Source organism: Erpetoichthys calabaricus, chromosome 1, assembly GCF_900747795.2.
Source record: "Erpetoichthys calabaricus chromosome 1, fErpCal1.3, whole genome shotgun sequence".
NCBI lineage: Eukaryota > Metazoa > Chordata > Cladistia > Polypteriformes > Polypteridae > Erpetoichthys > Erpetoichthys calabaricus.
In genome coordinates this window covers 232,279,781-232,305,379 of record NC_041394.2, presented here as the reverse complement: position 1 = coordinate 232,305,379, position 25,599 = coordinate 232,279,781, and the positions used below count along the sequence as shown (strand labels likewise).

The 25,599-nt window shown below is 38.2% G+C and overlaps 2 protein-coding genes across 5 annotated transcripts in view; one reads left to right on the top strand and one right to left on the bottom strand.

Annotated features, from left to right (window-relative positions):
• Nucleotides 1–25,599, top strand: part of LOC127528811 (craniofacial development protein 2-like) — a 239,691-nt gene that overhangs the window by 20,182 nt on the left and 193,910 nt on the right. The window lies entirely within an intron of this gene.
• The window catches only part of ptprz1a (protein tyrosine phosphatase receptor type Z1a), a 326,171-nt gene that overhangs the window by 108,752 nt on the left and 191,820 nt on the right, over nt 1–25,599 (bottom strand). For all 4 annotated transcript variants that reach the window (XM_028812515.2, XM_028812516.2, XM_028812517.2 and 1 more), the window contains exons 6-10: nt 20,454–20,520; nt 14,731–14,888; nt 11,023–11,173; nt 5,262–5,443; nt 2,245–2,371 (exon numbers count right to left, since the gene is read on the bottom strand). In XM_028812515.2, the coding sequence (XP_028668348.2) occupies nt 2,245–2,371; nt 5,262–5,443; nt 11,023–11,173; nt 14,731–14,888; nt 20,454–20,520 (685 nt within the window). The remainder of the gene's footprint in view (nt 1–2,244; nt 2,372–5,261; nt 5,444–11,022; nt 11,174–14,730; nt 14,889–20,453; nt 20,521–25,599) is intronic.

The window sequence follows — 25,599 nt, the reverse complement described above, 5'->3', positions numbered from 1 at the left end:
CATAATATATAACATAGATATAGATAATGAAATTTGCAATACATATAATTTTCCCTTTCTGTATATATTATCTTTCTATCCATATTCAAATTTTATGTTTTTATTCAAGCTCTTGGGGAAGCCAAGTTTTGACAGTTATATGTGTGCTCATGGGCAGAAAAAGTCCTGCATTTGCATTGGGACCATCATTTGTAATGATTTTGGGTCACCTAGGCCAGGGGTCGCCAACTCTGGCCCTGGAGGACCACTGTGGCTGCTGGTTTTCATTCTAACCCTTTTCTTAATGAGTGACCTGTTTTTGCTGCTAATTAACTTCTTTTGAACTAATTTTAATTGATTTGCTCTTGAAGACGTAGACCCCTTCATTGTTTTTTTTCCTTAATTAGCAGCCAAACAATAATGAGATACAAAATGAGCCAAAACAACTGGTGTCCATCATACAATATCTGAAAATAAAGAAAGATGGAGGTCTCAGGAATGCTGATCTGCTCAGGTCCTCAAAATATTTTAACAGTGCTCTTAGAAACAGAAAATCAACAACTTCAGGAATTTCTGCTAATACACCACGAGAGCAGCAACAAGCCACGGAATTAAAGAACAGGTTTAATTAACAACAAGAATCAGCATCCCATTAAGCAGCTGGTTGGAATGAAATTGGTTGGAGTTTAAGGCCTGACTTAGTTGGTCTTCAGTTGACTCCCTCACTTAACATTTTTGTTTGGGTGCCATTTAAGGAAAGAAATGAAGCAATTCGGAGGAATGATGAAGAAATTCAGGGGAACAAACCTTAAGAAAGCAATTCAATTAAAATGAATTCACAAGAAGTTAATTAGCAGCACAAAGAGGGCACACATTTAAAAAAAGGGTTAGAATGAAAACCTGCAGCCATGCTGGTCCTCCAGGGCCAGAGTTGGCGACCCCTGGCCTAGGTGACCCAAAATCATTACAAATGATGGTTCCAATGCAAATGCAGGACTTTTTCTGTCCATGAGCACACATATAACTGTCAAAACTTGGCTTCTCCAAGAGTTGGTGACCCACGACCTAGGCAAGCTACAGATAGTCAACCACTCAGTGAAACTAAAATCTATCTAATTATACGATTTAGAAATGTATGTTTAGAATTGTAACATATGAACTGTTTAAAACCACTTTACCCAATTAAAATGTAACATATACTAACTCAGCAAATGCTTGCCTTACATAGATTTCTGAAAGGGTACAGACACAAGATGGTCATTTTATGTGAATTTATCAAATTTCACAATATGTTTAATTTCATACTAAGCCATACAATATAACAGAAAGCCCGGTGGATAAAATGTGAAAGACACTGATTAAACAAGTACACTTGTAAAACGGGCTTTTAAACTAAAAAAGGTGGTATTCACAACTTACTTAACAGATATTATTGTATTTTAATGAAAAAAATATAATTGTATTTTAATGAAAGACGTTATAAATGTAACTTCAAAGGTAGTTAATACTAATTCCAATAAAGGATAACAAAATATGCTCTAAATTTTTTTTTTTTTTTAATTAAACAAAACGTTTGATTTTTTCTTTTTTCAACATCTACTTTTTTAATTTAAGAAAGTGAATTATATTAGGGGAAAAAGAGGTTTATAACTGGAAATATATTTATAGACCTTGCCCAAGTACAGTATAAATGCAAACTGAGGAAAACACCTGAGCGAATCATAGGCAGTCCCGTCATAGGCAGTCCCATCACCGGTGATTTAAGAAGCGCTGTGTTTTTAAAAATCAGTGCCGTCATGTGATTTAAAAAAAAAAATACTGTCCGACTATAGTCCAAGTCGCAACTGTGTTTACTAAACATCTACCTTACTTCACAAAAAAAAGTGTTTCTGAACAATCAAAATGTGAAAATATCAAAAAATAATGAAAAAAAACACCAGGGAAAATAATAAAATATCAGCTACTGTTTGTGTAACATGAATCCAACAGAAGCAGGCATCACATTGCCAGCTTTCCTGGGGAAGAATTATATATAGTGGTGAAAATCCAAAATTCATTGTTAAGCAATATGCTGCTGCAGACAAATAAGTACACACACACAAGGGGTAAAATGTCTGTTTTGTGTCTATTCTGTAGTATGTTCTATAGACAGCATTGATTTCTTACTCACACAATCCAATTGGCTTAAATGGTAACTGGTTTGCAAAAGAATGACTGGTAGTTTCATGATCTGTTTTTGTTTGTGGACAATACCACAAGGCTTACCAGGATCATCCAAAGGCATGTCAACTATCAGCGTGTCACCGTGTCTCCCATATTGTCCGTTCATACACACAGCAACCACTTGGATTACATAACTTGCATTGGCACTCAGATTATTAATAATTGCACCCTGTGACACAAAATATAATACATGTTATTAACTGGTAATTGCAAAAATGTTGCTCTTTAGGTACTTCAAACATAACATGTAACACACTTAATCAATAATCTACTGATGGTGCTAATTACTGACAAAATAGCAGAAAGTGGAACTCATTATTTGTTTCAGCATTATAAAGAAACCTTTAATATTGGAAAATAAAGTAATAAGAACCATCATTAAGGAAAAAAAATCACCCAGCAGTAAGTTTTACTAGGACTTCATAAAAATCAACAAAATTTAAGGCTTATATTCCAGTTTATATGCCATAACTACAGAATTTTCTTACAAATGTAACTTTGTATCATATCAAGACCAACAACTCAGCTACATGAATCTATCATTTGAGGCTCTTTTCTTTTCTTTAATCATAGCTTACTAAGAGTAATACAACTGATTTTGTAATTTGCCTTTTCTTTTCTAATTCAGTTACTGTATGTACTGTATGTTCTTTGAGTACTGCAGTATGCCTTCTATAGTTTTAATTGTATTCATCTCATTTACCACTTAGTCTTCTTGTTTTGTTTCAATTTCTCAGCTTGTAAAGTACTAATTACTAAAATGTTTTTAATGTCCATTAGCAATCTCTACTGAAATAAATAATCACATTTTACCTATACATTAACAACTACCAGTTTAAAAAATTAAATGTAAATTACAGTATACTTAATTGTAATTAATCTTTATTTTAAAACAGTCTAACAGAAGAGTATTTGTTCACCATTCAGCCCCACCTAACACATGTTTCAATTTTCTTTCAAACAGAAACATATTCTGTATGAGAGGCACAGGAAAGGAGTACTGATGGTGCTGCAGCTCCTTCTACAGGCAGCACACCACTCAAGGCCTATACTTAGTAATGTTAAATTTGCCTCTTTGGACAAATAAAGTACTATGTATCTATCTATCTATGAAGATAATTAAAATAAATTAAAGGTAATTTAAAACTGCTGCCAACTGAATAAAATAGAGGCATGGGGGAGATGTTTTAATTTTTCTGTAACAATAATAAAAAAGACTAATACGAATCAAGACACCCATGACAATGTTCCAAATGATATCTTGTATGTACCTCAATCTCTTCATAAGCAGGTCCATCATTTTGTTTATTACTCTTTTATTTTTGGACATGTAAGGATTATATAAACCATGGAAAAGATAAAGTGTCTTTTTAGTGGAAAAACATACTCAAGGATAAAAATCATATTGTAACATGTGAAAGAGCAAAGTGTGGTTAAGAATATCCCATGGTTTTCTTACAGCTCATAACCAACCCCAGTCATCCAGGGGAAGAATGAGACTTTTAACTTCAGGTAAAATAATGTACAGACAAGAGTATTTGGACAATCTTTTTGGGGTGTTGATCTGCCACTGGCAGAAATCTCTAGGAGTACCTTGTATAATTAATCAGTAAAGATGTCTATATTTTAGCATCTCATTAGATTTAGATTAGATAGACCTTTATTTGCCCCTAAGGGGAAATTTGGCTTTTTACAGAAGCTCTTTAAACAAACAAGCAAACAAAAACAAATAAATACACATACTTTGGTCTGAACACATGTTGGATGACTATAAAGCAAGAAAATTAAAAAGAAAGAAAAGTTCTGACTTGGCTGTCATAGTCACAATCATTTTGCAGACATATTGCTGTTGGTATAAAGGTTGGTATTCTGCTGAATAATTCATTGGGTAAAAGTCCTCAGTGTTAGTGTGTCAGAGAGAGGATGTGCCACATTGTTCATAATGGCACTCAGTTTTGTTTAAATTCTCTTCTTTGCTACTACCTCCAGGGGGTCCAGAGTGCAACCTGTACCTAAGCTTGCCCTTTTAATTAGCTTATTGATTTGGTGTGTGTCTCTCTTGAAGTGATGTTACCAGCCCAGCACACCACAGCATAGAATATCACACTGGCCATCACAGAGTTATAGAAGATGTGAAGGATGTCACTTCTCACATTAAAAAAACGCAGTCTCCTCAGAAAAAAAACCCTGCTCTGTCCCTTCTTATATAGTTCCTCTGTGTTCCAAGATTAATCCAACCTGTCATTAATGTGGTCCCCAAGTAGGAATGGACCACCTCTACATCGACTCCTTGAACAATGACCGTACACAGAGGCTCTTTGGTATGGCAAAAGTCAATAACCAGTTCCTTGGTTTGGCTGATGTTAGATGCAGATGATTCTCTTTGCAGCAAGAAACAAACTTTTCCATTTTTTATGGATTAATTACCAAATTTAAGGAATATATGGAGGCTAATTTATAGAAATCTATTGACGGGAAGAACCCCTGCCAAGTGCATTGTGGACTTAAAGTGAAAAGTGACCCCTAAGTTTAGGTTTGGACAGAAAGGTGTGGTTCGCTCCATGGGACATCCACATGAGGTTTACATCTCATCTTATTTGCCCTTACACCATAATCAAATGGATTAGCCAGGTCACATATAAGCTAGCGTTCCCTCCAAGATACATTCTTCATTACAAGTTTGTAATTACTGTTTGGAAAAAGATTTGGATTTTGTCCAAAAAAACCTTGTTCATGGCTCAGCTATTACAAAAATCATCATGATGATGACTATCTTCTTTTCATCTCTTAGACATTAGTTCCATCTGTACAATACTTTCAAGAATATCATTAATGTTTGTGTGATGTAGTACATTAGTAAGAAAGATGATACTTGAGTATACTTCTGCAAAATAGGTCCATTATTATGCATAATGGTGTTTCAGTTTTATTTTCTATTAGCACTCACCCTGCCTGTGCCTCTATAAACTATAAATGTCTGCAGACATTTTTTTCATAAATAGATAATACACAATCATTATTATAAGGAACAGAAAAAAATGAAGAAAAAAATACATTACCATATCTTGATCTCCATCTGTGAAATATACTTGTTTAACAGAATTTCCTTGTAGTTTCTCATATAAAACTGCATACTTCTCTATTACTGAGTCATAAACAACCCGTGGCCTCTCCCAAGTTACAAGAATACTAGTGTAATTCTTTGGATCAGCCTGGACATTTTCTGGTTCAGAGCTGCAAACTTAATAAAAATAAAACACATCAATTAGGTATCCAATCAGGCACATTATACAATAAATAATAATTAAAAAAATCACATAGTGCATTAAAACACTTTCACTTCTGATTTATTTAAAACAACCCAAAATAACAAACATGATCGGCTGACAGGCTACAGTACGTTAATTGAATTTCCTGCGGCAAGCACATTTAACTTTTCAGTACAGGTGTGACTAGTAGGCAGTATCTCAGACTCCTAAACCCCAAACATACAGTACATCCGGAAAATATTCACAGCGCATCACTTTTTCCACATTTTGTTATGTTACAGCCTTATTCCAAAATGGATTAAATTAATTTTTTTCCTCAGAATTCTACACACAACACCCCATAATGACAACGTGAAAACAGTTTACTTGAGGTTTTTGCAAATTTATTAAAAATAAAAAAATTGAGAAAGCACATGTACATAAGTATTCACAGCCTTTGACAAGGAAGTTCAAACTTGAGCTCAGATGCATCCTGTTTCCCCTGATCATCCTTGAGATGTTTCTGCAGCTTAATTGGAGTCCACCTGTGGTAAATTCAGTTGATTGGACATGATTTGGAAAGGCACACACCTGTCTATATAAGGTCCCACAGTTGACAGTTTATGCCAGAGCACAAACCAAGCCTGAAGTCAAAGGAATTGTCTGTAGACCTCCGAGACAGGATTGTCTCGAGGCACAAATCTGGGGAAGGTTACAGAAAAATTTTGGCTGCTTTGAAGGTCCCAATGAGCACAGTGGCCTCCATCATCCGTAAGTGGAAGAAGTCTGAAACCACCAGGACTCTTCTTAGAGCTGGCCGGCCATCTAAACTGAGCGATCGGGGGAGAACGGCCTTAGTCAGGGAGGTGACCAAGAACCCGATGGTCACTCTGGATCTCCAGAGGACAACCATCTCTGCAGCAATCCACCAATCAGGCCTGTATGGCAGAGTTGCCAGACGGAAGCCACACCTTAGTAAAAGGCACATGGCAGCCCGCCTGGAGTTTGCCAAAAGGCACCTGAAGGACTCTCAGACCATGAGAAAGAAAATTCTCTGGTCTGATGAGTCAAAGATTGAACTCTTTGGTGTGAATGCCAAGCGTCACGTTTAGAGGAAACCTGGCACCATCCCTACAGTGAAGCATGGTGGTGGCAGCATCATGCTGTGGAGATGTTTTTCAGAGGAAGGGACTGGGAGACTAATCAGGATAAAGGGAAACATGACTGCAGCAATGTACAGAGACATCCTGGATGAAAACCTGCTCCAGAGTGCTCTTAACCTCAGACTGGGGCGACGGTTCATCTTTCAGCAGGACAACAACCCTAAGCACACAGCCAAGATATCAAAGGAGTGGCTTCAGGACAACTCTGTGAATGTCCTTGAATGGCCCAGCCAGAGCCCAGACTTGAATCTGACTGAACATCTCTTCTTAAAAGGGCTGTGCACCGACGCTTCCCATCCAACCTGATGGAGCTTGAGAGGTGCTGCAAAGAGGAATGGGCGAAACTGGCCAAGGATAGGTGTGCCAAGCTTGTGGCATCATATTCAACAAGACTTGAGGCTGTAATTGCTGCCAAAGGTGCATCGACAAAGTATTGAGCAAAGGCTGTGAATACTTATGTACATGTGATTTCTCAGTTTTTTTATTTTTAATAAATTTGCAAAAACCTCAAGTAAACTTTTTTCACGTTGTCATTATGGGGTGTTGTGTGTAGAATTCTGAGGAAAAAAAATGAATTTAATCCATTTTGGAATAAGGCTGTGACATAACAAAAGGTGGAAAAAGTGATGCGCTGTGAATACTTTCTGGATGCACTGTAACTACTCTAGACACAAGTCATGGAATCAAAATAAGCCTTTTTATTCTTCTCTTTATCTTTAAACAGGCCAGAATATGTCAGAGTGGATGATGAATATAGCATTTGGAGGTAAGAGGTAAGAAAAATATTTTGAGCTAACATGAAACAATTAAGAGATTGCCCTAAACAGCTCAGGAATGCATTGATAGTAAGGAGAATATGAGGACAGTCAGACCTCAATTGATGCTTTTGAAACATGGGAGGGAACTAAAGTACTGAGACAAAAAGTCAGCCAAACAAAGACTGAATGCTCAATTTGCAGAAAGACAGTGAGTTGAGATATGAGCTCAGAATTCAGAGTTCCAACGCAGCAGTGCTAACTGTGGTACTATAGTAACTTCCCCTAAATCTGATTTCATATTACTTGACTTTTCCAGTGATTTTCAGTCATAAACATCATTTACATAATGCTAGAGCGTCAGAGGCAGTCGGCAGTTCACTCCTGTGAATCCAGTTGCCTAATAAGACATACCAAGCAACTCTGTCTGAATTGTGGGTTCAGTATGCATACGAGCTGACAACCAATAAATGCTCATTTGGAATAGAATGCACCAATAAGGATTTAGTGACAAAGATTCTGTGGCAAGGAATAAGGAAGACAAGTGTTTTTAACCACACAAACAGATTAGAAGTTTGTCTGTCTGATATCTCATGTTTTACATAAACTTGTCATAAATGAACCCTTCATACAACACCAGCTCCATTACATAGCACACTATTGGCTGTCTAAAAACAGAGCGAGGACAACCATCAGTAAATGTTACATGGGCAGTGACTTTCTTTTTAAAATTAACATGGTCCGGCAAAGAGATCAGCAACAACTTTTGGCAAATCTGATATACCCAATGACTATAAATCACCAAATGTGACTTCAGATTAAGGTTATTGTCGTGATTAGGGCTGAATTATGAAGTCTTATAGCCCTTTCCTATTGTGGAAGCCATTTTGCATCCCATTGAATGGGTGGAGTTCCACATTTCTAGGGGCGCGGTCTCTGGGGTTTTGACCTTAAATTAATCATCAGACAGGATAAAAGAGAAACCTTTGCACTTAGCCTTAACCAATCCGCTGATAAAACCTTCTAAACCTTTTTGAATTCTCTTTGTGATTGTTTTTGTGTCTTGCCTGGTTTTCAACCTCTTGCCTGATTATTAACCATGAATTTTGCTTCTTGTCTGGGTTTGGTTACTTCATTTTATTTTATTTTCATTTGTTTTTCCTTTTGCATGCCTTACACGGTTTAACTTAAGTAATTAGTTATCTGTTTTCCTGCAGAGTAATGACTGTTATACTGTTTCACATATCAGGGAACATACTGAATTACAGTACTGTATGAGAAAGAAACTTTATTGCATCAAATTCAGTACCCAAAACTAATTAAGTGGTAAAGAAAAATATTTAACTCTACTATTTCTTTGTTTTCAATTAACAGTAAAACCATCAGCATTTAGATAAAACTAAATATAGTTCTCTAGTTGGACTGGTCTCGTACCATTGAGGAATTATATAAGAAAGTGAAGAGCAGGCTCTTTTTATCTTAGGATACTGTGTTCCTATAGTTAATATAGTTAATGTGGTTTAGATCCACAACTCTGGGATGTCCAGTGTGATTTTCTAAACTGTGGTGTGCTGGGCTGGTAACATCATTTCAAGAGAGGCCCACCAAATCACCAAGCTACTTTAAAGGGGAGGCTCAGTTATGGGACACATTCTGGATCACCTGAAGGTAGTAGTGAAGGACAGCATTACAACAAAACTGAGTGCCATTATGAACAATGCTATGCATTCTCCCTCTAACACACTAACTGAGTACTTTCAGCCAACGAATCATTCAGCAGAAGTGCATCAAATGCTACTTGGGCTCCTTTATACACCATTATGTTTGCATAATGCCTCACTGTCACTGTGACAAGTAAGAAAGTTAATTTCTTTTTAATTTTCTTTTTTTTAGTCAATCTGGTTTGTGTTAAGACAATAGTGTATACATATATATATATATATATATATATATATATATATATATATATATATATATATATATATATATATATATATATATATATTTATTAGCTATCTATTTATCTATTAAGTTATTTAAAGAGCTTCTGTAAAAAGCCACATCTCCCCCAGGGGACAAATAAAGTTTAATCTATTTATCTAGTTTTTAATTACAAATTTTACATACTGTATATTTCTCATTATAAATACAAATCATCTAAATTATTACTTAAAAAACTGTTTCCACAAATTCTGCATGCATTGATTTGTATAGTAAGCTCATTTGAACATGTGAACCAAATTATTGTGTTGATATATTTGCACATAAGTACACATGATCTGTATGAATAGGTATGTAGTTCCTTTATTAAAAATGTATTGTGTGTGTGCTTGTATCACATGGGGACATGCAGATAAGAATACCAATGTATTATGCATACATGAGCAAATTTACTCAAACTTGAACATAATTTAAGATTTATAAGGTTAAAGCTCAGAATATACAAATATATTTTTGCACATTCATGTGTAGAGTAAGCTCTCATTTATTACAAGTAAATCAGTTTCTGTGTTAAACACATATTGGTGATTCGGTTAATATAAAAGTACTATGCATAATATTTATTGAGCATTGTTCAGATTAAACTCAGAATTACTGATTATTTTACATTTTTATGTTATTTCTCAAAATTCAGTACCCAGAAGAAATAAAAGTAAACGGGACAGAAACATTATTCAGCAAATATTTCATACTGAAAAAATACTGTACTTTGAAGTATTATGTTTTACTGCGCAAAAATAAAATGTTAGTGTAGCTTTCTGCTTCATGTTGATATCTAAACAGTTCTTAAAAATTTTAAGGAAAATGCTTCTAATCAGTCAAAAACACTTTACAATTAAAGTGTAGACTTATTTATAGTTGCATGCAACAGAAAAAAATGAAGCAGTTATTTTTTCCTTGATGATATTCCTTTTCTGAACACAAGGGGGCAGTTTACAACCAGTAAATAACTTTTCAGCTAAGTAGCAAAATGATTTTTCTTTTGTTTCTCAAACGATATAAGCCATTAATAGTAGTGAGATAAAATAACTACTGTAAAATTACAATACTTGTGTAGTAACCATACCAATTAATATTTTAGCCATAAGTTAAAGTTTGGACAATAATTATAAACAAGAATCAAACTGTGCTGTACACCAAATTCCAAAGTTCACAAAAAGCCACACGTAAAATAATTTATTATTATTATTATTAGAAGCAATCCCTCTTCCTATCCCTGCAGCCTTCAATGGAGCACCTGTCTATCACAATGCACACCATGGCCAAATCTTGCACTCTAAGGTCAATGGGCACAGTCATTCAAATTACCTCAAACAGTAGCAAAAGATTTTACTTTTTCCGGATGGCTTTAAGATTTTGTTTCTACTGAAAACAAAAAGCCGAAATGCTCATTTATTAAATAACCACAGTATCTTTAAAGGGAGATGCTACTGGAGACAGCAGTTAGGGACACCATAACACTCAAACCTGTTAGTATGGGCTTTGTGCACTATATATAAATATTTATAATTACATGAAAAACAGAAGAGATTTACTTAATATATTACAATATGTTTGATTACAACATGTCTCGATAGAATGAAAAAGTGCAATTAAACATTTTTTTTACCTAATTTAATTTTCATCACACAAAGATTTTCCTACTATACCTACCATGTGTATGTATTTCTTCCTTTCCCGTGTATGAGGAGAATATTTGTCCAGTGTATTGATATTGCTGTTCCCTGTAGTTGTTTTGCAGATAATCCATTAGCATGACATATCCTGCTTGTTGCATTGTAAGAACTTCACAGAAAAACTCGAGCTGAAATGATAAGTTGAGTATTAATTAACCAAGTATTTGCTTTATATTGTTAGATTACAATATCCAATCTGACTTATAATACTGATCCTTTTTTATCATTGTAGCAACTTCATTATTTTATCCTACAACTAGATTATGGGTTCCGGTGCAAAAATGCACTTGGATAAGAAATGTAGCATCTTTATGGTTCATCTCAATTATTTGTGTCAAAAATATATTGTTTAATTCCAGTTACAGGATTTTTTTGGAACAACCAAAAATTATTTCTAAAACTTTACTTTATGTTAAAGGTAAAATTACTCATATTTTCCTTGGGCAACATAGTCATGAATAGAAATAATAGATGATTCATACTGAATCACAGAAAATAATAATTAGTACTGTTCACATAAAATTCAACACAAGATAAATATTACAGTATATAAACCTCAATTTCTCTGCAGTCTTTGCCCATGGCATAAATAGGGAAAACATATATTTAAATGCTGCCCTGTATTACAATGTCTATTACTGCTTTTGGTAAACAAGTAATGTGAACTTCGATTCATCACAGAAATGAGGGTTGAGCGGCAAACACTCCTTACTGAGTAGCACCCATGAAGTGTCTTCCTCTTGTCACTCTGACCATCTCAAAACAATTTTGTTACTACATCTCATCACAAAGGGGTCACTTGCTTGCTTATTATTTGCCCTATGGAAAAACTGAATAGTACGTTTTTTGTTCATCATTTAGAAAACAGGGAATGTATTTTTGACATGATCAACTGAGTTAAAAAGCAGAGCAAATATAAACATTCTTTTTTCAACATGCATACCATAAATATTTAAAAATTCTAAATAATTATTATGGTCAACATAAACTCATATTTTCTTATGCAATCTTTTCTAATTAATTTGAAATAAAAATCACATTGATATAATGCTATGTTCTGGAGATGATAAGGTTGAAAGGCACAAAGATGCAGCAAAAATCATATTTCAGCTAGGGTTCCTTCTCTGAATCCTTGTTTCATGACCTTTATGTTCATTTTTGTTTTTTATTTATGCTAATGTTACACTTATTAATTATTTTCATTGCTTGTTTTTAATTTTGCCTCTAAGCCTTTGTTATGTGCTTTATATTTTGTGGGTGGTTCCCAAAGAGTCAGGACCATCTGCCCATTACCACCAGGGACTGCCCGCAGTCCTATAAAGGAGAGGATTTCCCACAGTTCCTGTTAGTTCTTTCAAATGGGCTAGAGAGTGGCAATGCGCTTTTATGATATCACTGGATTTTTTCAACTTCTGCTTATTGTTTGATGATTCTATGGATTACTGTATTGGGACTTTGTTTAGCTTATTGTTTTGAGCATTTTTGAAGGATAAATCTTTTAATTCTATACAAATCTTGTGTTTGCCCTTGTATCTAGCCAGGATTTGATAGTATATCCTCCTCCAGTGGGCATTTTTGGGATTCCCTTGTGTTTGGGGACTCTCAGTTCATAACAAAAATGTCAACTTTTAATGAGGCTGTCTCAGTTTTTTATTTTATTACAGATAATCTATCTATTTATTTATCTATCGTTACAGATATAGATAAACTTTTATTTGCCTATACTAAACTTAGACTATACCGCAAAAAATTGCAAAGTTTTATAGAAGTAGGTGCAGTGGTTTTAGTGTGATGCTTGAACAGACAGACAGAAATTTAATTTTCTATATATAGAATGATAAGAATAAGATAAGATAAACAGTTTCTAAATAAACAAAGTGCCATTCCTTGTTAGATGTTTCAATAAGGAATACTATTAACCTGTTCCTGATATTTAGACAATGCTTGATATTTGTCCAAGAAATGTCTATTGGTGCGCTTGAGGAGGATACACATATATGTACAATATATGACCATCAAAGCACTCAAACCCCCAATGGAAAATAGGGTCTAAGATGAAATGTATATATAACATTGAGCTCAAATCTAAAATGTACAGCACACTACAAGGAGGAATATGAAGCCAACCAAAATAGAATATGTGCAGTTATTTTTTTCCTATTTAAGCACTGCATCTAGGGAACATATAATACTATTAATTTAGTATTATTTCAGCTAATAATAACAAGGTTTAATGAAGCTGTTTGTTTTATTTTTTTGGTAGATATTTGTATAAAGAAAATCTAAAATGTTACTAGCCTATATTTTTAAGTAAACTATACTGATAATACCCTCAAGTTATACATACATACATACATACACACACACATATATATACCAAACACATGGAAGCAGGATTCTTTTCTTTTTGTAATTAAATTCTTCTGGTGAGTACATTTAAATCAGACTGAGAGACAGAGTTACATAATGTACAGAAATCTTGACATAATTACTCGCAAAAAATAAAACAAAACTTCTTAAAAACTAGCTGTTTAAACTTACAACATTGGCTTGACACATTTGCAAGGAAACATGAGATCAAAGAAGAAACCATTTAATTTAGCATGTTGACATTTTCTGAAGAAAAACTTTTTGCAAGTAAAGATTTGCCCTGCAGGGACAAGCAGATGTCTTACCTGTAAGTGGGGTCACACCTGGAAACAAAAAAACTCTACAATATTTGAAAATAACTCACGCAAACCCTGTGTTCTTAGAAAAAACATCCCTTTAGCAAAATTAAGTGAAAGTGTTTAGTACAAAATGGGAACTTATCAGTAAACCAACAAGCAATGTGCCATACAGAAAAACAAAGTTAAATAAGTAATTGAATAATTCTATTACTAATATGCTAATATGTTAGTACATTTACATAATAAAACCATAAAAATGCTTATCTGCTTTTTGATTTCATTTACCACTATCCCTTACATGTTACTATAGATAGGGTAGCTGGCTTTCTCTTATCTTTCATTCAAGTATTAGAAACAAATTGAGACATAAAAATAAATAACATGCAGTACATGATGGGAGGTATTGAGAGAAAAAAAAGTTAAGAGTTAGGAGAGTAAAATGTATGAAGTTATCTTAATTAAATGGCTCATCAGTCTTCCTTCCCTGGGTCTAAAAGTGGAAAAGTGCAGGAGTATCACATGACTTGTGTCTGGTGTCTGACAGGCTAAACTAACTCTCTGAATATAATAATTGGAAGTAAAAATGGACACTTTCGTATATATCCATGAAATGACTATGCTGGGTAGAAATGTACATGCTAAAAAGGTGGTTTTGTTTTCTTGCACAGTGCAATGTGTGCTTTAGGTAGCTCCACTGGGATGGTGGTAAATGTGTGCCTCCAAAGCCAGCAAGGAGCTATTCAGGATAAGTACATTGAACCAGCATAGTAATAATAGACCTTCTTAAGTAACAGTGCTAATCCCAGCACAATTCTCGATAGACAGGATAGTTAACACAATGGTTATGCCTTTATATATATATATTATATGTAATACATATTATATTATACGGCATACAAATTTGACAAGGGTCTGCCAGGTCATCTGGATCTTGCAAGGTGTCATGTAAAGCAATGGGGCTTTGCATGGCTTTGTTCTTTTTTATTACATGCATCAGTGAATACAGACCAGCTTACCTGCTGCTCTGCAATAGGTACCGTCTCCTTGAACACAATCCACTGAACTGTTTCTGTACATGGAGGACTTGTTAGAGAGCCATTGTAAACATAGTATTTTTCTGTGGATTCTGGAAGAAGGCTTCTCAAAACAAATGGTTCAGCAATAGCAGTTTTCTCTTTAAAAAAGTAAGAGCAAAAATAACATAAAAAAAATAAAATTTTAACTAATGGCAGTGTTGAACAATTTTAATATTCAGCAGACATTTCCTTAGTTTTAGGTCCAAAACACTGCCTACTTTGTCTAGTTAAATCAGACTCCTAATAACAAACATTCCTTTAGGTCTTTATTTATTTTAAATGTAACAGTCTTATTAATAAATATGTTTAAAAATTATTAAATGTTTAAAAACAAATATTATTTTGATCACATGTAAACTGAGTGGCCTCTACACTTACATTATCAGTGTTTTGGTTTTTTTTTCTATTATTTACTGTTTTGCTGGTGCATTCATGCATGCCTGCATTTCCTTCAGATGCAAATCATAAAAACTCAGTTAAAAAAGACAAAGAAAAATTTACCTTTGAATCATAAATGACTACTCAGCCAAAGAAGGCTAGCTTCTAACACAATGTTATTCTGTTTATTTGGTTTTGTTATTCGTGTTTGATTTTCTGACTGTTAATGTTTAGGATATTTGCACAATCCATTTCATTGTGGTTACTTTATGATTTAGAGTGTCCTAACGTGGCAAGTTTGAATTTCCTCTTGGAAATTCTCTGAAATATGCATTCTTACCTGTGATACCTGTGGCTGAGATATTTCTCATGGCTTTCAATGTTCAAAGATGCCTTACTTCATATTAAAACTTATGAAAAATGTTCTTTTGCAAAACAAGTGAATAGTTGTCCTTCAGATCCATACATGATGTCTCAATGGAATTTGTTATAAAAGATCAAGACACGTTTACCTTCTGTTTTTCAGTCCCTTGCTGTTAAAGTTTACAATTTATGCTTGCTCTCTTTGGTTTTGTTTGCTTTGTAATTTAGTGTATACTGAATTAGCCCACCTTAACTCTTTCTTGAAAAATCACCTGAAATATAGATTTTCATCGGTTTCTCACCTTTATTCAGTTTTGCTCTGCATGATAGTTCTTTTTTGATGATTGTTTAAGCATAACACAAAAAAAACAAGTTTGCTTCTCCTTTGTCCTCAGAACAGCCTAAATTTGACTAGGTATAAAGTCAAAGGGATGTCAAGGGAACAACACTGAGACTCTTAGATACCGTATATTGGCACTGGAATTTGTGCTCATACTGATACCATGTTGTCCTATAAATGTTGAGATCAGCTTGATAATCTCTATGACAAGCAGTTTGTTTAACCTCATTCCATGGATGCTTGAGTGGTGTAAACAAGTAAAGTGTCAGAAAATCATACCTCACAACCTTATACTGCCAATACCAGTCTTCAAATGTTAACACATAGCAAAATAGATCCACAAACACACAATATTTCTCACTTATTGCATGTTATACCTGTTATTTGTAGGAATCACCAAGAACTAGACCAGGTAGTGTTTTTCCAATCTTTGGTTGTCTGTGGTTCAATTCCTTCAGTCCACTGCACCTGAACTTCCTTTTTTTTTCAGTGGCATCAGTGGAGTATAGTTAAGTTATAGTTAACCTTAGTCTGCTATACTGACAAGTTCAGTGTTCCAATTTGCATCTTTGGAACAAATTTTGCACTCTGTTTGCTGTATGCTGACTTACTGTATACCATCATACTGTGATGCAGGTTCTTATCATCACAGTAAGGTGTTGGGAAACTTAAAACTCAGTCTGGTAATATTTTGAAGGAATTTAGTGTGTAGGACTGGCAAGATAATTTGGCTTAATGGTGTCTCTTTGTCAAAAATATAATGTAACTAGCCAACCCGCGGCGTAACATACGCCGCATAATTATGTATTGATGGGTGAACACTTGCTGAACGACACAGTTGTCCAAATGGGGTGGGTTTGTGGATACCACTGTGAGTGAATGAAAAGATGGACCTCTGGAGAGAGCAACATACAATTGTCCGTGACTGAAAGCGGGATCGTCTGTGACGATGGAGGCCATGCTGGTGAAAGTTACTTCGTCGGTAGGATAAGTTTCAGCACTTGTTCATTAAGGTGTAGCGAGTCTTCGTTGTTGACGCTTAACATAGCTTTCGTACTGAGTTGTTCCGGAGTCACAGTTGAGAAACACTTTTTTAATGTCTTTTAAGCACAGGGAAAAAAATTAACATGTGAAACATCCATAATGTAATAAGCCACAAAGAAAAGTAACATTGCAACAATGCACGCTACGATCCGATCGCTGTAAGCAGAAGTGAAAACAAAATCGAGGCCGGTGCATTCTTTAACTGCCTTGTAGCGCAATGGTAGTGCTGCTGTTTTGCAGTAAGGAGACTGTGGAAGATTTTGGGTTCGCTTCCCGGTTTCTCCCTGTGTGGATAGCGCTTTGAATACTGAAAACACCGGTATATCAATGTAATGAAGTATTATTATTCTTATGCGTCCAGTGCTCTCTCTCTCGCGCGCCTGTATGTGTGTGTGTGTCGCTTGCTCTCTCTCGCTCGCTGCACGTGTTCCTGCAGGCATACCAGTAAGTGAATGAAAAGATGGAACTCTGGAGAGAGCAACATACAACTGTCCGTGACTGAAAACTGGTTTTGGCAGATACATGCACATCTTTTTGAAAGTTTGGCCCTGTGCCTTATCAATTGTCATCGCAAAGGCAAATCTAACAGGAAATTGTCTTCATGTTAAAGTAAAAGGCAAATTGTCCGCACAAACAAACTGTTTTACACGCTGCATACCAACCCACGGTGTAGTATATGCCGCATAATCACGCCGCTTTTTTAATGTTTTTTAAGCAGAGGGAAAAAATGAGCATTTGCAAAATCCGTAACGCCGCTTTCAGTAAGTACAATGCACACGCGTTTAATTTGTCAGCCACTTTTTGCCAGCCGTCTTTTCTGCTTTGGGCTGCTTTTGCAGTGTTACCACTTGTGCATATTAAATCTTGAAATCCTTCGAGTAACTAATTAACTAACTAACACCCACCCACCCAGCTTGTGAGAAAAAAATGTGCCCGTTCTTTCATCATTTTGTTGCAGCCTATCAAAGACTTGCTGATCATGTTTTCTAGACTCAATATACAGTGGAACCTCGGTTCACGACCATAATTTGTTCCAAACCTCTGGTCGTAAACCGATTTGGTCGTGAACCGAAGCAATTTCCCCCATAGGATTGTATGTAAATACAATTAATCCATTCCAGACCGTATGAACTGTATGTAAATATATTTTTTTAAAGATTTTTAAGCACAAATATAGTTAATTATTACACCATAGAATGCACAGTGTAATAGTAAAAACATTGAATAACACTGACACAAACACCCAGGCTCCCTGCTCAGCTGCATGGCATGTGCAGTGCATGCACAGGCTCTCTCTCCCAGCCCCCACCCCCCCTCTCTCTCAGCAGCACGTAAGCCTCCCCAGCCCCCCTCCCCCCCTCTCTCTCAGCAGCACGCGAGCCCCCTCCCCCTCTGTCTCTCAGAAGCACGTGAGCCCTCTCTCTCTCTGTAACATTGCAGCAGTTGTATAAACACTTTTTTTTTAAATGAGTTTTAAGCACAGAGGGAAAAAAAGGAAGCCAACCAAGATAGTAACATTGCAGGGGTTCACCATTTTTAATCAGGCGACTGACAGTAGTGGAGTCAGGCACAGAGAAGGTCAGCTGCTGAGAAAGCGTCTCGACTGTTGCAGGGCGGTGAAGCAGGTGAGATGCTAATGAAAAAGAGGCACAGGGCTTATTGGTTTTTAAAGACTGCTTCCTTCATTGTGTTTTAACCTCAGTTTTAAAGGATTGCGCGGCTCTCTCTGTCGTGCTGCTTGTGTGTGTGCCTTTGTCTCTCTGTCGCGCTGCCTGTGTGTGTGCCTCTGTCTCGCTGCCTGTGTGTGCGTGGCTCTCTCTCTCGGGCTGCCTGTGTGTGCCTCTGTCACTCTCTCGCGCTGCCTCTGTGTGAACCAAGGTTCCACTGAGGTTGACTAATGAAAAGTCAACGTGGCTCAGAGCTGCATGTGGACTGTGGCACAGACAAACAGAAATGACAGCATGTTTTCCGAGGCGTCGTGTCCGAGTTGGTGGGCGTGGCTCTGCGAGTTGTCGTCGTATCCAATGGTCTTAGAGTTGGTGGGCGTGGCTCCTTCCTGCGTGCGCCATGGGTATCTTACTTGTCGGCTGCTTAGTGAATCCACGCCCCTTCCGGCGTGCTTTCCATGGTTGTCTTGCCTTAGTGAATTATATATATAGATGTTCAAAAAACATTGAGCAAAATTTTTTGTCACAAAAAACAAAGCCAAAAGGTCCCAACCCTCCATGTCATCTGATAAAGTTATTGCACAAGGACACCATATGTCACAATGGCGTTTAAACACGTGACTGGGAATGAAAGCCATTGTCAATAAAAACATAGCTGTGGCCATGAAAATTAGAGTCCAAAATGCTGCAATGTCATCATTAAACATTTTTAAAATTTTGTAATAACAATTACAAAAATAACAAATTAAATCATGTAGAATGTATTTGTAACATAAATAAGTTCCCAATTTTTTTTTACTATTGGCTGTTTTTATGTTTATCCTTTGTCCATCTTTCCTATTCTCTATTCAATAAAGTAACCTATTTTTGAACATCTGGATATTTTGCATATTTCGTGTTATTTCATATTCATATGCAGTGACATGCATTAATGTCTGTGCATTTACCATACATGTTTTTGTACGCTGACAAGCATTAGTGCCCAAAGACTAATATGCTTTCATATGCTATTCAGCATTTGTCTGCCTGTCAATTGTGTGTCATTTTGTGTCTAAATAAATTTTTAAACTAAAAAATAAAACCTCTGGAGTTATTTCTTGTCACATGCAGAAATTGTGTTGAGTTGTATGACATATGTTGTGGTGTTCTGGTTCTACGATGCCTGCTTTGTCAAGAAGCATGAGTGATGGCTAGATCTGGACCACTCATGCAAACTATTTTAATGCAAGTATACAATATTGTATTTTTCCTTTAGGATGCTACCCAATATTTTCAACAAATGTGTGTTATTTTATGACAGTACGCAATACCTACTCTTACTAGGGGATCGTATTGAGATTGAGTTTATCTTTATTATCAAAGAAATTTTATTTTGAATGGTCCAAACTTTTGAATTTTACAATACTTTTAAAGAGTATATTTTACAGTGAGAATTACCACAGTTTAAGAAGTGAAGAGGGAGCAAAATGAATTGTGCTGTGTGTCTGCAAATTTTATAATGAAACATATTGTTGACTAGTCTAATGCAGGGCGCATAGAGCTGTACCTTATGTAATGTGGGCGATTGCTAGGAAATGACAAAAGATGGGTTTATTGTGCTGTGTATTTTTTTGTGGAAACAATGGTCCAAAATACACAGCAGGTGGATTTCATGCATCTACATTGAACATACATGAAATACACAGCATGTTACATTTTATTAAAATGCAATACACTTCTCAGGTAATATAAAAGGGAGTAATAGAATATAATTGATTTTACTGGTGTACTGTGAATTCCCTTTATTATGTGAATGTAGGAATAATGCAGGGAAACAAATGTATAAAATTTACTTTGTGCTGACCAAAATAAACTGATTTCAAATAACATACCAAAGCGACTAACGCTGTTCACACCACTAATAATTGTGTCATAGTTCTCATTTTCTTCTGGATTAATCTGTAAAACAAAATAGAAAGAACACAATTATAAGTACTTACTGTTAATTTTGTGTCAAATTAATATGAAATAGATAGTGTGGTCATGTTACAAAAGAAAATTCTATTACAACATGCTCTTCTTTAGAATGTTACTCTTAAACATTTCCTTTATCTAACTGTAATGCAACACTCATATTCATGCTTGAGAAAATTTCAAATTATGAATGACAGTAAACTGTTTGGGAAAAGTTTGATTTATCTTCCTGTGGAAGCACAACAGGACAAAACCACTGTTCAAAGTTATATTCTGTAGAAACTAGTTTTGTTTTTTTTTTCAATCAAACTGAATTTATTTTATAAAACATGCAGAAATTCCATGCTTACATACTTGAAGTGTTACCATTTTCAGAAGTCAATAACAAATACAAATGATGGGAGAATTAATTACTATTGTAATTAAAGCACATTGATTTACATCACTCTGGTGACCTCTAGTTAGTTACAATATCGATTTTAAACTTCTATTAATTATCTGTGAAGCCTGCACAGAAAAGCTTCTAGTGCAATTCATGCTGGATTTACCAAACATTCACCTTCTTTAGTTACAGTAGCTTTGATTCAGTGACCAGGTGAACCTAGTTGTGCCTTTAATGCATTTTCTCTTTCTTTCTTCAAATAAATTCTATCGGATGCCCATATAGGCATTATTACTATTTTTCCAACCATTTAGAAAAAATAATGCTGATTCAATCTCAATGTCAATTTCATTGAGTAGAGCAGTGTTTCCCAAACTCGGTCCTGGTAAACCCTGTGGCTGCATGTTTTTGTTCCAACCAGCTTCTGTTTTTAATTAACTCCTGGGCTAATTAAGTGAACTGATATTTCCCAAGTTGTGTGTTGAGGGAACAATATAGAAATTAGAAAACTAAGTTTGCTAAAAAAAAAAAAAAAAAAAAAAATTAAAATGTACCAAGCAGTTATATAGGAATAATGTATTTTTTTTCTTTTTAACAGTATTTTCATTTTGATTTTCATTCTAATTTTCTAGGTCTTCTAATTGTTTAATTAATCCATTATTTACTCATTAGTGGGTCGGTTGCTAAAGTACTTGCAGCCTTTGATTATTTAGTGTTGTTTGCCTGTGTGTCCGCTCTGCTCATTTGAAATTGTCATTATTAAGATACAACAAAGGGGGAAAAACTGCACAGAGAAAGGGCAAAGTATAATGAAATCAACAAAAGAGAGTTAAGCATTTAAATCTATAGCAAAAGCAGAAATATTTCTAAATGTCTTATAAATGTAAAAATCATGCTGCTATGCTTTTCTGAATGTCGAATAAAAGAAAAAAAAAATACCAGCTAATTAAATGAGATCAGTGCTATCAGGTGTTGTCACTGATTAGAAATCCGGTTGGAACAAAAACCTGCAGCCACAGAGGTTCACCAGGACCGAGTTTGGGAAACACTGGAGTAGAGGCTCATAGCACCTGCATAAGTTTACTGTACAATTAAAATTCAGTAACAGAAAAAGTTAAACCATACATTATTTACATTAGGTTAAACACAGTGAAACAGTGGTGGAGGGGTTTGCGTGTCCCAATGATCCTAGGAGCTCTGTTGTCCGGGGCTTTATGCCCCAGTAGGGCCACCCAAGGCAAACTGGTCCTAAGTGAGGGATGAGACAAAGTGTGGTTCAACAAAACCTCCATGATGAATACAAAATTTGGACAGCGTTTTCCCTCACCCGGACGCGGGTCACCGGGGCCCCCCTCTGGAGCCAAGCCTGGAGGTGGGGCTCGATGGCGAGCGCCTGGTGGCCGGGCTTGCACCCATGGAGCTCGGCCGGGCACAGCCCGAAGAGGCAACGTGGGTCCCCCTTCCCATGGGCTCACCACCTATGGGAGGGGCCAAGGAGGTCGGGTGCAGTGTGAGTTGGGTAGTGGCCGAAGGCGGGGACCTTGGCGGTCTGATCCTCGTCTACAGAAGCTGGCTCTTGGGATGTGGAATGTCACCTCTCTGAAGGGGAAGGAGCCTGAGCTAGTGCGCGAGGTCGAGAGGTTCCGGCTAGATATAGTCGGGCTCACCTCGACGCACAGCTTGGACTCTGGAACCAATCTCCTTGAGAGGGGCTGGACTCTCTACCACTCTGGTGTTGCCCCCTGGTGAGAGGCGCCGAGCGGGTGTGGGCATACTTATTGCCCCCCGACTTGGAGCCTGTACATTGGGGTTTACCCCGGTGGACGAGAGGGTAGCCTCCCTCCGCCTTCGGGTGGGGGGACGGGTCCTAACTGTTGTTTGTGCGTATGCATGAACAGCAGTTCGGAGTACCCACCCTTTTTGGAGTCCCTGGAGGGGGTGCTGGAGGGCACACCTTCTGGGGACTCCCTCGTACTGCTGGGAGACTTCAATGCTCACGTGGGCAATGACAGTGAGACCTGGAAGGACGTGATTGGGAGGAATGCCCCCCCCTGATCTGAACCCGAGTGGTGTTTTGTTATTGGACTTTTGTGCTCGTCACGGATTGTCCATAACGAACACCATGTTCAAGCATAGGGGTGTTCATATGTGCACTTGGCACCAGGACACCCTAGGCCTCAGTTCGATGATCGACTTTGTGGTTGTGTCGTCGGACTTGCGGCCACATGTCTTGGACACTCGGGTGAAGAGAGGGGCGGAGCTGTCAACTGATCACCACCTGGTGGTGAGTTGGCTCCGATGGTGGGGGAGGATGCCAGTCAGGCCTGGTAGGCCCAAACGTGTTGTGAGGGTCTGCTGGGAACATCTGGCAAATCCCCCTGTCAGAAGTAGCTTCAACTCCCACCTCCGGCAGAACTTCGACCATGTCCCGAGGGAGGTGGGGGACATCGAGTCCGAATGGGCCATGTTCCGTGCCTCAATTGTTGAGGTGGCTGACCGGAGCTGTGGCCGTAAGGTAGTCGGTGCCTGTCGTGGCGGCAATCCCCGAACCCGTTGGTGGACACCAGCGGTGAAGGATGGCATCAAGCTGAAGAAGGAGTCCTACCGGTCCCTTTTGTCCTGTGGGACTCTGGAGGCAGCTGATTGGTACCGGCAGGCCAAGCGGAATGCGGCTTTGGTGGTTGCTGAGGCAAAAACTCGGGCATGGGAGGAGTTTGGGGAGGCCATGGAGAACGACTTTCGGACGGCTTCGAGGAGATTCTGGTCCACCATCCGGCGTCTCAGGAGGGGGAAGCAGTGCAGTGTCAACACTGTGTATGGTGGGGATGGTGCGCTGCTGACCTCGACTCGGGACGTTGTGGGTCAGTGGGGGGAGTACTTTGAAGACCTCCTCAATCCCACTAACATGCCTTCCAATGAGGAAGCAGAGCCTGGGGACTCTGAGGTGGGCTCCCCCATCTCTGGGACTGAGGTCACCGAGGTGGTCAAAAAACTCCTTGGTGGCAGGGCCCCGGGGGTGGATGAGATACGCCCGGAGTTCCTCAAGGCTCTGGATGTTGTAGGGCTGTCTTGGTTGACGCGTCTCTGCAACATCGCATGGACATCAGGGACAGTGCCTCTGGATTGGCAGACTGGGGTGGTGGTCCCCCTCTTTAAGAAGGGGGACCGGAGGGTGTGTTCTAACTACAGAGAGATCACACTCCTCAGCCTCCCTGGAAAAGTCTATTCGGGGGTTCTGTAGAGGAGGGTCCGTCGGATAGTCAAACCTCGGATTCAGGAGGAACAGTGTGGTTTTCGTCCTGGTCGCGGAACAGTGGACCAGCTCTACACCCTTAGCAGGGTCCTGGAGGGTGCATGGGAGTTCGCCCAATCAGTCTACATGTGTTTTGTGGACTTGGAAAAGGCATTCGACCGTGTCCCTTGGGGAATCCTGTGGGGGGTGCTCCGAGAGTATGGGGTACCGGACCCCCTGATAAGAGCTGTTCGGGCCCTTTACGATCGGTGTCAGAGCTTGGTCCACATTGCCGGCAGTAAGTCGAACCCGTTTCCAGTGAGAGTTGGACTCCGCCAGGGCTGCCCTTTGTCACCGATTCTGTTCATAACTTTTATGGACAGAATTTCTAGGCGCAGCCAGGGTGTTGAGGGGGTCCGGCTTGGTGGACTCAGGATTGGGTCACTGCTTTTTGCAGATGATGTTGTCCTGTTTGCTTCATCAGGCCGTGATCTTCAGCTCTCTCTGGATCGGTTCGTAGCTGAGTGTGAGGCGGCTGGGATGGGAATCATCACCTCCAAATCCAAGACCATGGTCCTCAGCCGGAAAAGGGTGGAGTGCCCTCTCAGGGTTAGGAGCGAGATCCTGCCCCAAGTGGAGGAGTTCAAGTATCTCGGGGTCTTGTTCACGAGTGAGGTAAGAATGGAGCGTGAGATCGACAGGCGGATCGGTGCAGCGTCCGCAGTGATGCTGGCTCTGCATCGGTCTGTCGTGGTGAAAAAGGAGCTGAGCCATAAGGCAAAGCTCTCAATTTACCAGTCCATCTATGTTCCTACCCTCACCTATGATCATGAGCTATGGGTAGTGACCGAAAGAACGAGATCACGAATACAAGCGGCTGAAATGAGTTTTCTCCACAGGGTGTCTGGGTTCTCCCTTAAAGATAGGGTGAGAAGCTCAATCATCCGGGAGGGGCTCAGAGTAGAGCCGCTGCTCCTCCGCATTGAGAGGAGTCAGATGAGGTGGCTCGGGCATCTGATCAGGATGCCTCCTGGACGCCTCCCTGGTGACGTGTTCCGGGCACGTCCAACCGGGAGGAGGCCCCGGAGAAGACCCAGGACACGCTGGAGGGACTAAGTCTCCCGGCTGGCCTGGGAACACCTTGGGATTCCCCCGGAAGAGCTAGAAGAAGTGGCCGGGGAGAGAGAAGTCTGGGCATCTCTGCTCAAGCTGCTGCCCCCGCGACCCGACCTCGGATAAGCGGAAGAGGATGGATGGATGGATGGATGGATGGACAGTAAAACACAGAATTTCTAATTTGATTAACATAAACTGTCAAGCAACAGCTAATTAATAATTACAGTTATAGTTCTGGATGGTGACACTGGTATCAGAAAAGGCATCAAAATTCATTATGCTCCTCAGACCAAAGGAATGTGGCAATAAAGTATATACCAAGTAACATGACTGA